General features: G+C 47.8%; 2 protein-coding genes across 7 annotated transcripts in view; both read left to right on the top strand.

Annotated features, from left to right (window-relative positions):
* The window catches only part of Myo1f (myosin IF), a 55138-nt gene extending 51728 nt beyond the window's left edge, over window positions 1–3410 (top strand). For all 3 annotated transcript variants that reach the window (XM_052746630.1, XM_052746631.1, XM_052746632.1), the window contains one exon: window positions 234–3410. In XM_052746630.1, coding sequence (XP_052602590.1) covers window positions 234–310 — 77 coding nt within the window. In that variant the 3' untranslated portion in view covers window positions 311–3410. The remainder of the gene's footprint in view (window positions 1–233) is intronic.
* Window positions 3411–8008: 4598 nt separating this feature from the next.
* On the top strand, window positions 8009–11294 carry Znf414 (zinc finger protein 414). 4 transcript variants are annotated; one of them, XM_052746621.1, is made up of 7 exons: window positions 8009–8122; window positions 8786–9068; window positions 9267–9374; window positions 9480–9585; window positions 10001–10335; window positions 10414–10464; window positions 10882–11294. In XM_052746621.1, exons 1-7 carry the CDS (start codon window positions 8120–8122, stop codon window positions 11208–11210), a joined length of 1215 nt encoding a protein of 404 aa, XP_052602581.1. In that variant the 5' UTR covers window positions 8009–8119; the 3' UTR covers window positions 11211–11294. The 4 variants fall into 4 exon arrangements, with proteins under 4 accessions (XP_052602581.1, XP_052602584.1, XP_052602582.1 ...); XM_052746622.1 differs by having other exon boundaries at window positions 8045–8159; XM_052746623.1 differs by lacking the exon at window positions 8009–8122 and adding an exon at window positions 8176–8509.
* The last annotated feature ends 989 nt before the right edge of the window (window positions 11295–12283 follow it).

The following is a 12283-nucleotide window of genomic DNA, read 5'->3' as shown; positions in this document are numbered from 1 at the left end:
TTCATGGGTTCTGAGAAACTAAACCCAGGTCCTCACACATGTATAACAAGTACTTTCTCCACTAAGCTATCTCCCCAGTCCCATGTATAGTGTGTTTGAAGACAGCCAGAGCCATACAATACCATGTCTCCAAAGCAAACAAAATATCCAAGATGAATATAAGACAGACACAGAGTAAGCATGCATGCTTTCTCCAGTGTACACTGGGCACCTCAAGCTCTTCTCTCCCATAGATTCCTCTGGCTGGTGGAAGGGCCGGCTGCATGGCCAGGAAGGTCTCTTCCCAGGAAACTATGTGGAGAAGATCTGATTGTCCATCCACCTTCCTGCCTGCTTGGCTGCCAGGGAGCCAAGCCCTGCAACTTGAAGCTTTGATTACCCTGGCTGCACTGGCCAGAATACTCAGGCCTATGGTCTCTAGCCCATTGAGGGCCCTGTGTGGAAAAGATCACCACTGTCACACCCCATGCCTGGTGCTTGACTCCCATGGGTTGAATCGCTGTCCAAGTCTCCATTTCATCATGTGTCCGATAGGATTTGCTGCAGAACCTACCTCCCAGCTGCTTTGTGTGTATGAAATGAATCAAATCCTGCCCTGTTAGCAAAGTGCTGTGCACATTCCAGGGTTAGGGGACTTTGACAATTTGGCCTTTCTACCTTTCTCTCATCACTGAGGCAATAAATGTGTCAGGTAAAAGCAAGGAGTAAATTACTGAGTTCTGGGGCTGGGGATGTGGCTTATTTGGTAGAGTGCTTGCCTCTCAAGCATGTGGCCCTGGGTTTCATCAGGACCACATAAAATTGGGCATGGTGGTGCATGACTGTGATCTCAGTACTCAAAAGATGGTGACAGGGAGATTAAGAGTTCAATGTCAGTCTTGACTAGCTTATTTTTAAAAACTTTTAAAATATTTATTGATTTGTGTATGTGTGTGTGTGTGTGTGTGTGTGTGTGTAGGTCTAAGGACAACTTTGTGAAGTTAGTTCTCTCCTTCTACCGTGCAGATTCCAGGAATCAAACTCAGGTCATCAAGCTTGGTGGTTAGGACCTTAGCCCACTAAGCCATCTCATCAGGCCCTACATAGCTGATTTTGAGGATGTTCCAGGCTTCATAAGATCCTTTTGGGGGGTGAAGGGAAGGCTATCCGGAAAAGCTCATCTAGTCCTTTCCCTTCTGCATTTGCCTTAGGAAACCAAGCTTGGCTGGTAAAACAAGCACAAGGGTGCAGCTGGGCCTCATCAGGCCTCTTGTTGGCTAATCATTCTGCAAAAGCATTTAACTATCCTTGAGTGTGGCTAGACCATTCCATCTCTGAGCTCTTTTACACTCCAGTTTAGGAGCACTTGCTTAGCATGGGGTTAATCCCAGCACTAAGAGACAAAGGGAGTGAAGGAGGAAAGGGAGGGAGAGAGAGAGAGGGAGAGAGAGACAGAGAGAGAGAGACTGACTTACTGTGTAGACCAGGCTAGCCTTGAATTTCTGCAGCTCTGTCTGCCTTTACTTCCCAAGTGCTAGAATTAAAGATGTGTATCCTCTGCCTGGTTTCAAAAAATAGATTAAAAATTAAGATTTATTTATTTTAAATATTTTTTTGAGATTATAAAATAATTACATCACTTTCCCCTTCCTAAATATATAATTACAACCTGCTCAGTCTATAATGTCACTTGTATGTGTGTGTTTTCAGGGGTTCATATCTGGTATTGGATAACCAATGGAGTGCTCTTCCCTGGGGAAGACTATTTCTCCTGTCTCAGCGTTCCTCAGTTGCCTGTAATTCTTTATCTAGGGTTGAGGCCTCATGAGCCCCTCGCCCCAAAAATAGCTTTGATGAAAGAAGAGGATCAGTGAAATGGCTAGAAGGCCAATGAGCTTGCTGTTCACTCCTGGCAACCTGAGTTCCAACCCCAGACCCGACATAAAGGTAGAATGAGAGAATTGACTATGCAAAGTTTTCCTTTTTTGAGTGCCCCTCCTGCTAATAAGAAATAAGGGCGGGGCTGGAGAGATGGCTCAGGGGTTAAGAGCATTGACTGCTTCTCAGAAGGACCCAGGTTCAATTCCCAGCACCCATATAATAGCTCCCAACTGTCTGTAGCTCCAGTTCCAGAGGATACAGACATACATGTAGGCAAAACACCAATGCACATAAAATAAAAATAAATAAATCTTTAAAAAAAAAAAAGAAATAAGGGACTGGAGAGATCAATCAGTGGTTAAGAGCACTAACTGCTCTTGTAGAGGACCAACGTTTGATTCCCAGTGCCCACAAGGTGACTCACAATCATCCATAACTCCAGTCTCAGGGTATCCAACACCTTCTTCTGGCCTCCCTGAGCACCAGGCACACATGGGGTATACGTGTACACATGTAGGCAAAGTACTTATATACATAAATAAAAATAAATAAATATTTAAAATAATAATTATAGTACATAAATTGTTTAAGGCCAGTGAAATTCAGCAAGTAGAGGTGCTTCCTACTAAGACTGACAACATGGGTTCCACGCCAAGGACCCAAACGATGGGAGAAGAGAACTATTTCCTACTAGCTGTCCTCTGACCTCCATATGCATAACATGGTACATGTTTGTGTATACACACATAGCAAAAAAAATTAATTTAATTGCAATTTTTAAGTAAATAAATTTCCATTACCCCCCCCCCAAAAGTAAAAGGTTGGGGAAATAGCTCAGTTGGTAGTGTTTGCTTAGCATGCATGGAGGCCTGGGTTCCAACCCAGCACTGAAATGGAAGGAGGGAAGAGACAGGTACAGAGAAAGGAAAGGAAACAGAAGAGAAGAAGAAAAACAAGGTTGAGGAAAGTAGCTCAGAGACAGAGTGCTTTCCTAGCATGTACAAAGTCCTGGGTTCCATCTCCAGCACTGCATAAACCAGGTATTGGTTGGTGCATACCCATCATCCTGTGAAGGTCTACCCTTGATTTTACAGGCTCCATCTTAGGGTAAAGGGCCACCATCTCAGACTACCTGCTGTACTCAGTTCTAGGAAGGACCTCAGGAATGTGCCATGACAACTCGAACGGATATAGAACAATATCCTCCTGTAGACATCCTGTCTGCGGTTTATGGCCCTTGAAGATATCTAGACAATCCTGCTGAGCAGTCCAGATAATCCTGTTCAGCAGGTTGTGGTTCCCCACTAAAAGTCTAACCCAATGGTTTCAAATGTGGTTTCACATCCAAAGTCTAGACCAATAGTTTCAAAAAAATCACCTTGCCCCATATCCCTTCTACCCAATCCCAAGTTGCCAACCTGCTTGTGGTTTTTCCCTATAAAAACTCTCTACATCTGGGCTCGTGGCTGCAGCCACATTTCCTTCTATCTGCCATGTGGTGGCCCAGGTTGAACCTGAATAAAAGGATCTTTATGTGCTTGCATCGGAAACTGGCTCCTTGGTGGTTTCTGGGGATTTCGAGAAATGGGTACAACAATCCCAGCACTCAGAGGGTGAAAGCAGAAGAATTAGGAGTGCAAAGTCATCCTTGGTTACAAAGCAACTCTGAGGCCAGCCTGGGCTACACAAAAGAAAGGAAGAGGGGGATGGGGAGGAAGAGAGGCAGAAGGGGTTTCCATTCTTTCCCTTCAAACTCACTATGCAGATTGCTCTCCCCTCCTAGCACTTTGGGGGTATAGTCCCCTGGCTCCACTGGCATGGAGGATACCCCACTTACAAGAAGTAAGGCTTCTGAGCACAGTGGATGGTTAAATGTTGGGCAGGGTGCTGGGATTGGAGAAAAAAAAGTGGGGCTTGATATATTCTAAAGGACAGCTTTGCATATTTAGGTTAGGGACAGCTCCAGACTGTTAACCACTGTCACCTCAGACCTACCCAGTCCTCAGCTCCCACATCCTGTGGGCTCTTTCACAAAACTTCTTACATCCGGCCCCTCCTCCCCCTTCCTTGTGGCCCTATTCTTTCCTCAGCCTCACCCTATCCTTCCTTCCCCAGCACAAACACATCTCTCTACCTTGCAACAAAAAGAGGCTGAGGCTCTAGGCCAGTTGGTTAAGTGCTTGGCTAAATACACAAAAGTTGGGTACCCAGTATGGTATACAGGAAATGTGCTATATACCTTCAATCCCAGCACTCTGGATGTGGAGGCAGGAGGATGAAAAATTCAAAGTTATCCTTGACTACATATTTGAGAGTTTTATACAACATATTTTGAACATATTCACCACCTCCACCCAGCTTCTCCCATAACCACCCTCCCATCCATTCCAAATAAACCTTAACATTTCTTTCTGTCTTTCTTTTTTTGAATTTCTCCATTGAATGTAGTTTGTGTTGCCCCTTTATTCTTAGAAATGGGACCTGCCTTGGTGTGTGGTCAACCTACCAGGGGTCACTGTTTCCTTGATGTTATCTTTGATCTCTGATTCCTACACTCTTTCTGATATTTCTTCTGAGAAGATGATCCCTGGAGGGAGAGGTGTAATATATAGGTGCCAATTAGAACTGAGCATTCAACAGTCTCTTATTCTCTGTATGTTGACCAATTAGGGAGATCCTGTCTGGTTGTTTTTGTTTTCAAAAAAATTTAAGTATATTTATTTTATTTTAGGTATATGGGATGTTGAACCATCTCTCCAGCCCCCAGCCCCTCTTTTAAAAAAGATCTTACTAGGCACACATGGTGACACATCTTTGATCCCAACACTAAAGAATCTGCAGAAGGCTGGGCATGCACTTTCAATCTCTGCGCTGTGCTACATCCTTGGGCCTCCTCTTCAATTTGTTGGGAGGTATTGTTTGGGGATTTCTTGTTTGTTTGTTTATGAGATACTATACTACTATGTAGACCTGGGTAGCTTGGAACTTTTATGTAGAGCAGGCTGGCCTTTTCACAGAGATTAGACTGCTTCTACCTCCCAAATACTGGGATTAAAGATTAAACATTCCTGGCTTGTTTTAGTTTTTTGAGACAGGGTCTCATGTGGTACAGGCTAGTATTGAATTCTATTTATAGCTGAAGATGACCTTGAAGTCCTGACTTTCCTGCCTGCACCTCCCAGTGCTGGGATGACAAGTGTACTACCACAGATGGTTTATGTGGTTCTAGGGACCAAAACTATGGCTTTGTGCATGTTATGTGAGCAGTCTACTAAGTGGCACCCCCAGCCCCTCTTTCTCAGTTTTAATTTAATTATTTATTTATGCATATGTATGTATCTGTGTGAGTACAAGTGCCAGCAGAAGACGACATCCAAGTCCCAGGAACTGGAGTTATAGATATTTGTGAGCAGCCATGTAAACTAAGGTCCTCTGCAAGAGTTCAACCTCTGAGCCATCTCTCCAGCCCCCATCTTTCTCAGTTTCTAAATGTCTTCTATCTTCTTTGCCTATAGTGGCACATGTAGACTCTTGGTTTACCTAAAAATACATTGCATATAAAGTCTACAGTTGCTTGACTCAATAAGCATCTTTTGAAAGGTTGAATGTATAGAGATCTGAGATCTAAGTTCTACTTTACCATCTATCCCAAAGTCTATCCTCCAAATGATCACCAGAAAGAGATGCTGTACCTTCCCCAATATAACTAGCTGTTCTATCCTGCAGAGAAGCTCCTTAAGCCAGAAGGTCAACAATTCAAAGTAGCTTCAGGAAGTCCCTGAAACTGACCAGATTCACCAGGCACCCCCCTGCCAGAGTAAACAATAGGTTGCTGAGAGTTACTTTCAGAAAAACCAATCTGCAAATAAGACTCAGATCCACCCAGCAGCCTGGAAGAAGTTCAGATTAACTCAGTCACTTGGAAAGGACATTCTCCAACCTGTTGAGCTGCCTGCAGGCTATGCAGTGTGCTCCAGGTTCCCAATTTTGTGAGCTGTCACACATTAAAGGGTGGGTGTTGGTGATGCAGTTGTCATTGAGTCATTTCTGCTTCTGTAAGTAACCCCAATAAAACTCTTGGATCACCAAGGTGGGCTCCCTATCTAAGGTGAGTAAACGTGTTTGTGTCTCCCTAGAAAAGTATTGTCATACAATAGCATCTACTACAGAAGCATGAGGCCCTGAGTTCAGATCCCAAGATACTAGGTAAATGCCAGGTAGGTAATATGGCCCTCCTGTAATTTCAGCCTCACATGGTGGAGACAGAGGATCGATCCCCAGAGCAAGACTAGCCATATTGGTGAGATCTGGGTTTTATTGAGATGTTCTGGCTCATTGAACAAGGACGAAGAGTCATGGAGGATTATTCCCAATATCAACCTCCAGCCTCCACATGCACAAGCAACCAGGTACACATGTACCCACATGAAAACCCTCCACAAACATGTATGCACATATACATGCACCACACATATGAAAATGGAAAAATAAATATTCATCAGTGACAACATCAGAAGCCATGTTTTCTCTCTCACATATGGCCTACAGGACCCATCCAAGTTCGCTTTCTGACCTCCACGTTACTTCATTCTGTTTCCATATGGCAGAGATCTCCTAACTGTTGCTCATCAAAGGGAAACTTGTTTCTTGCCAGCTCAGTTTATCTGTGTCAGCTTCCCATAGTACTCTGTTTCCCCAGGCATCAAGGCACAGCTCAAGTCACTCCTTCAGACAGGCTTCCCTGACACATCATTTCCACAGCACTTTGTTTGCTTTCTTATCTCACAGGCTAGATCCAAGATCATTTCTCTGCTGTCCTTGATTTATTGTCACTCCAGTTTCAGTGGTTGACTCCAGTCTTCTAGGAGCAGTACTAAGTCCCTGCCTGGCACTTAGTATGAACTTAAGGGAAGTAAGATGGGCAGGAAACCTCACTGCACTGCACCAATACACTTAGGATTCATGTTCAAACTTTGCTACTTGTGGGATTTACCTGTTCACTAAACCTAAAGGTTCACAGTTAGGGTGGTTCCAAAATTGGGCTACTACAACAGATTCATTCTTTTTTTTTTCCTTTTTTTTACATTTATTTGTATTTTATGTACATTGGTGTTTTGCCCACATGTATATCTGTGTGAGGGTGTTGGATCCCCTGGAACAGGAGTTACAGACAGTTGTGAGCAGCCATGTGGGTGCTGGAAATTGAACTGGGGTCCTCTAGAAGAGCAGCAGTGCTCTTTACCATTGAGTCATCTCTCCAGCCCTAACACATTCATTCTTACTGCACACTGGATGCGCTGAAAATATGGAGCTTGCTAGGAAGATGGCTCTGTGCAGACACAAGGGAACAGGGTTCAGACCCACAGCATTGTAAATGAGGAAGAGTTTGGATCCCTGGCACTCCTTGGGTGGGAGACACAGCAGCTAGCTACCTGTAATTGGGGCACTTGGGAGATGGACACAGAGAATCTTCTGGCAAGCTAGACTAGTGGGTGAGGTCCAGCTTCAGTGAGAGACGTTGCCTCAGGAAATTAAGTGGAGAGCAACTGAGGAAGACAGTGTTTATTTTGGGCCTCCACATTCACCTGCTCACATCTGTGCACACATACATTCACTTGCATATGTATATGTATATTACTAAGGATGTAGCTTAGTTTGTAGAGTGTTTGCCTAGCATGCATGAAAACTCTGGGTTCGATACCTAGTATCGCCTAAAACCTGGTGTGGTAGCATCCAAGTTCAAGGTCAACCTCTGTGTAAGAACAGACTGTCAATTTCCAGTTAAAAGTAAGCCCAATCATAAGCATAGAGTGTGGAAACACTCCTCTGTCATCTGAGTACTTGCAGGCTGAGGAGGGAAGACTTAAGAGTTAGAGGTCAACCTGACCTAGTATACAAAAAGAAAAAGTGCCTTTTTGCCTTTCCAGAGTTGGTTATGAGGCCTGCAGGAAAAGGATGGAGGTGCCCATTTTGCAGACAAGGACGCTAAGGCCTGGAGAGATTTCTCATGTAGGATCTTTGCCTTCTGCTTTTGCAATTACGCTTACAAACTCTCACCTGCCTAAGAACAGCAGCCAAACCTCAGTCCCCTCCTCCTAGAGAAGCGCCCAGGATTAGGCCACACCCCAGATCTCGCGAGATCTGAGAAGCGGAAAAAATGGCGCCGACGTGATCGAGAGCCCACGTCGCCAAGGAAGTCTCCCCTGCTGCAGCCGGAGTCATCGAAGGCACGGGAACCAGAGGTCGAACTGAGTGGAGGATGGTGAGCGCGGCACCCGGCACGCGGGCGCGGAGAAGCAGTGGGTATTGACAGGGAGCGGTCCTGAGGCGCGCACCCCCTCCAGCCGACCCCGCCCCCACATCCGGGTTCCCGCCCGCCGCTGTCACTTAGCGAGCGGTCTGCCCCTTCATTTAGGCCTGGCTTTGCTTGGGCCACGCCCACTCTGCTCGAGTTCAGCCCCTAAACTTAACACATCCTGGCCCTGAGCATCTCTGAGATCGTCTGTCGGCACAGCTCTAGTTCGGCCAGCATTCCCCATCATCACACAATCCACTCTAGGCCTTGAGGCATTTTCCAAGTTGCTCCCAGGCCGGACCCTCGCCCTCTCCCCTAGGCCACGCCTTCACCCCGTGGTGCCTCCGCCCAAAGGTAAAGAAGAAGGGATGTTGATGATGATGCTCTTTTATGCATAATCCCTTATATATACTTCCTTCTGCAGTTGGAATTAGGAGACAGCTCAGTCTGCCCTTATCTCCCTTAAAGCATCTTTCTGGTGACTCTGAAAGTGAGATGGTTGGGTAATATCTGGTGGGAGTGGGAAGGAGTTAGAAACCCTGAGTCTTGTGGACCTTTGAAGTGGAAAGACTTCCCTCTGTCCTAGGCACACTCTGATCCCAGCCTTATTCTAGCCTCTTATTGCACCAGGAGGAACCGTCCAAGCCCAGTCCGGACATGCTAGCCACTGCAGAGTCCAGCTCCAGTGAGCCCGACAAGGAGGTGGTGTCTCCAGATGTGGCAGCTACAGCCACTTTCTCTTCTGTGGGGGAGCCTGGCCCTAACCCGACAGCCATACCACCAGTGTGGGACCGTGGAGGACCTCCGCAGCAGGTTGCTTCCCCAGCCGTAGACAGCTGCCAGCCTGGCTCAGCCAGCACAGATGTGGGGACCAATGAGGACCAGAGGTTTCCCAGACGACGTCCTCCACCAGGTGATCTGTGATGGGGCCTTCATAGGTCCTTTGATAGGACTGAGATGGTGCAGTCTAGGGGAATTCCTCACCATTTACTGAGGATCAAGTCTATGTCAGGTGTAACAACCAAACCTATTCAGCCTTTCCAGGCAATTTATTCTAGCAGTGGGGAGGAGGTCTGTAAGGAAAAATTGATGATACCCATTTATCTTGCAGGGAAACAGATACCCTGCTCTAGCCCTGGCTGCTGCCTCAGTTTCCCCAGCATTCGTGATCTGGCACAGCATCTCCGTACCCACTGCCCGCCCACACAGTCACTGGAAGGTAGGATGAGGGCTGGTGGTAGTGAGGAAGGTTAGGGTGGAAGACAGAGCCCCCCAGGGTCAGTCTTAACCATCCCACTCCACACCTGCCCTTCATCCCTACCAGGCAAACTCTTCCGATGCTCAGCCCTGAGCTGCACTGAGAGTTTCCCCAGCATGCAGGAGCTGGTAGCCCACGGCAAGCTGCATTACAAGCCCAACCGCTACTTCAAGTGAGGCCCTGACCTTCCCCTCTATTGATTCCAGATCTTTAGCCCCTTCCTAGTGTGTGTGGAGGAGGGGTGGGTTCGGAATATAAGCATGGCCTGGGAAACCAGCCCCAGCAGTGCATGGAAGACCGATGTGAATAGGAGTAAGTCACTCTGGCTGAAGGCTCAGCTGAAGCAGCACTTCTTAATGGTAAACTGGCCACCAAAGTAAAATCGAAGCTTGAGGCACCGAGCTGGAGAGGTCAGGAAGGATTAAGACTTCAGTAAGGGAGAGTGTGTAGGGCAAGCTCCTTTATTTGGGCACAGAGTTACAGAGATTTCAACCTAGATACCCTTCTCATATCCTGATCCCTGGGTAGCAATGGATAGGCCCCTTCCTGTTGCCCAGGAGATAGTCCAGCCCTGTGCCTACCCCCAGGTGTGAGAATTGTCTCCTGCGCTTCCGTACTCACCGATCGCTCTTCAAGCATCTGCATGTTTGTGCAGAGCATGCTCAGAGCCCAGCCCCGCCACCACCCCCTGCCCTGGACAAAGAGCCACCTGTGCCCGAGCGCCCCCCAGAATCCGACCCTTCGTCTACTCTGAGCCTGCCATTCCCACTACTTGAGCCTTTCACCTCTGCCCCCACTGGGCCGTTCCTTCCCTACTTGAACCCTGCGCCCTTTGGCCTGAGTCCCCCGCGACTGCGCCCATTCCTGGCTGCTGCTCCAGGACCACCAGCCTCCAGCACTGCCATCTGGAAAAAGAGTCAAGGTGAGTATGGGAGCCAGTTGCCTGCAAAGCTGGTTGGGCCTATCCCTATTCTGAACTTGACCTATCTTTTTCCTGAAGGTGCTGCTGGAAGTCCCAGAAGACCTCAGGGTGGCTCCGATGCGCCCTCAGGTGGGTGCAGGTGACCACCAAGGCAGGGTGGAGGGGCCTTTATTCCTATGTCCTGCGCGGGCCCTGTGAATGCTTGGAAGCAGCAGTGCCTATCCTTTAAAATACATGATTTTTACCTTTAAAAAGACTGGCACCTATGCCTTCATCTGCGCCGGCGTTCCTGTGTAAAACTTGCGCCTTGTCCATATCTGAGTGATCCTTTCCTGTGGAGGTCCAGGGATGGGAATCAAACTGGTGCCTTCAGTGATGGGCAGTCAAACCCAGGAGAAAGGATCCAGCCTCCCTGGACCCTGGAAGCTGAGGGGGATGGACATAGGGAAAAGTCTCATCTGCCTTGGTCAACATCCACCATCCCTGGTGGAAAGGTCCTCTGGGGTGAAACCGGGGACTAACCGTGGCCTGCCTGCCTGCCTGCAGGGTACGTGGCCCCCAGCCGCATCGTGTGGGAACACACGCGTGGCCGTTACTCGTGCATGCAGTGCGACTTCTCCACGGCCTCACGGCCCGCCATGACACTACACCTCCAGGACCACCGCCCCGGCGCCCCCACAGCCCTGGCGCCTGGGTCCCTTCGTGCCGAAACCCAGGCGAGTAAGGCTGAGGAATGCTCAGGCATGGAGCTAGAGGCAAGGGGTGAGGCCCAAGCTCAGCTGTCCCCTCCTCAACTCCACAAAAACCCAACCTCATTTGCTCCTGGGGTGTCACAACTGTCAGAGGGGGAGCGTCCCATTTTCTCACAGCTTTGAACCAGCTGTGTTGGGCTGGGTGGACGGGCCTGCAGAGATTTTTGTAATTTGAGGAGGGAGGGGACAATAAAAGAGGCAAGATGAGCCAGCCTGCGCTGTGTCTTGGGTCCCTTGCCCCTCAGATAAGATTTTACTTTTATGTTTTTATTTTATGTGTGTTTGTGTATACACATGAATGCAATGCTCATGGAGGTCAGAAAAGGGTATGAGATTCCCAGGCTCTTATGAGCTGCCAACATGAGTGCTGGGAACCAAATATGAGTCTCCTGCAAGAGCAGAACGAAGGTGAGCTCTTAACCACTGAGCCCTCTCCTGCCCTTCCCTTAAATAAGCAGTAGGCGGCCACCTACTGGGTCTAGGGTGCTCACACACCATATGAGGGGGACTTAGAATTAGCTTCACAGGACCTGACCCCCCTCAGCACTCCTGTCACTGTCTACCTGGCACCTCAGCCCTGGAATCCAGGTCTCCACCTCAGTGCCACCCTAGTCAGTTATAGGTAGTGACAGTGCCCACCATTCTGTTCCACAACTTCCAGAAACCAGATAGAATTTTTCAGGTGTTTTTCCTTTACTGAAAAACAAAAACAGACAGAAGCAGGCAGATCTCTGTGAGTTTGAGGCCAGACTGATCTACAGAGCCAAGGCTGCATAGAGAAACTGTCTCAAAAAATAGTAACAAAAAGCGGGACCAGTAAGATCATGTTCAGGTGCTTGCCCATGCAACCCTGATGACCTGAGTTTGATCCCAGAACCCTTAGTGGGGTGGGAAAAAAAATCAACTCTCTATAGTTGTCCTCCCAAAGCATAGTGGCATACACCTTTAATCCCAGCACTTGGCAGGCAGAGGCAGGTAGATCTCTTTAAGTTCAAGGCTTGATCTAAGGGGCAAGTTCCAGCCAGGCTGTACAGTAAAACACTGTCAGGAAAAAAAGCCCCAAGGCATGGTGGTACATCAAAGCACTTGGGAAGCAGACCTGCGAGAATCACTTCTTTAACTTCAAGGCCAACTTGGGCTACATAGCAAGACCATCTCAGAAATTTTTTTTTTTTTTGGGGGGGAGAATTTTCCAA

Source organism: Peromyscus californicus, unplaced genomic scaffold (assembly GCF_007827085.1).
Source record: "Peromyscus californicus insignis strain IS unplaced genomic scaffold, ASM782708v3 Scaffold_1__1_contigs__length_55948999, whole genome shotgun sequence".
Classification (NCBI taxonomy): Eukaryota; Metazoa; Chordata; class Mammalia; order Rodentia; family Cricetidae; genus Peromyscus; species Peromyscus californicus.
The sequence above is the reverse complement of the archived record's forward strand: the minus strand, read 5'-3'. Positions and strand labels throughout refer to the sequence as shown.

What these genes read in the sequence shown, in the direction of transcription:
- Znf414 (XM_052746621.1), top strand. An exon ending in GCCCACACAGTCACTGGAAG is followed by an intron (nt 9,375 to 9,479) that starts GTAGGATGAGGG and finishes CATCCCTACCAG; the next exon opens with GCAAACTCTTCCGATGCTCA. An exon ending in CATCTGGAAAAAGAGTCAAG is followed by an intron (nt 10,336 to 10,413) that starts GTGAGTATGGGA and finishes TTTTTCCTGAAG; the next exon opens with GTGCTGCTGGAAGTCCCAGA.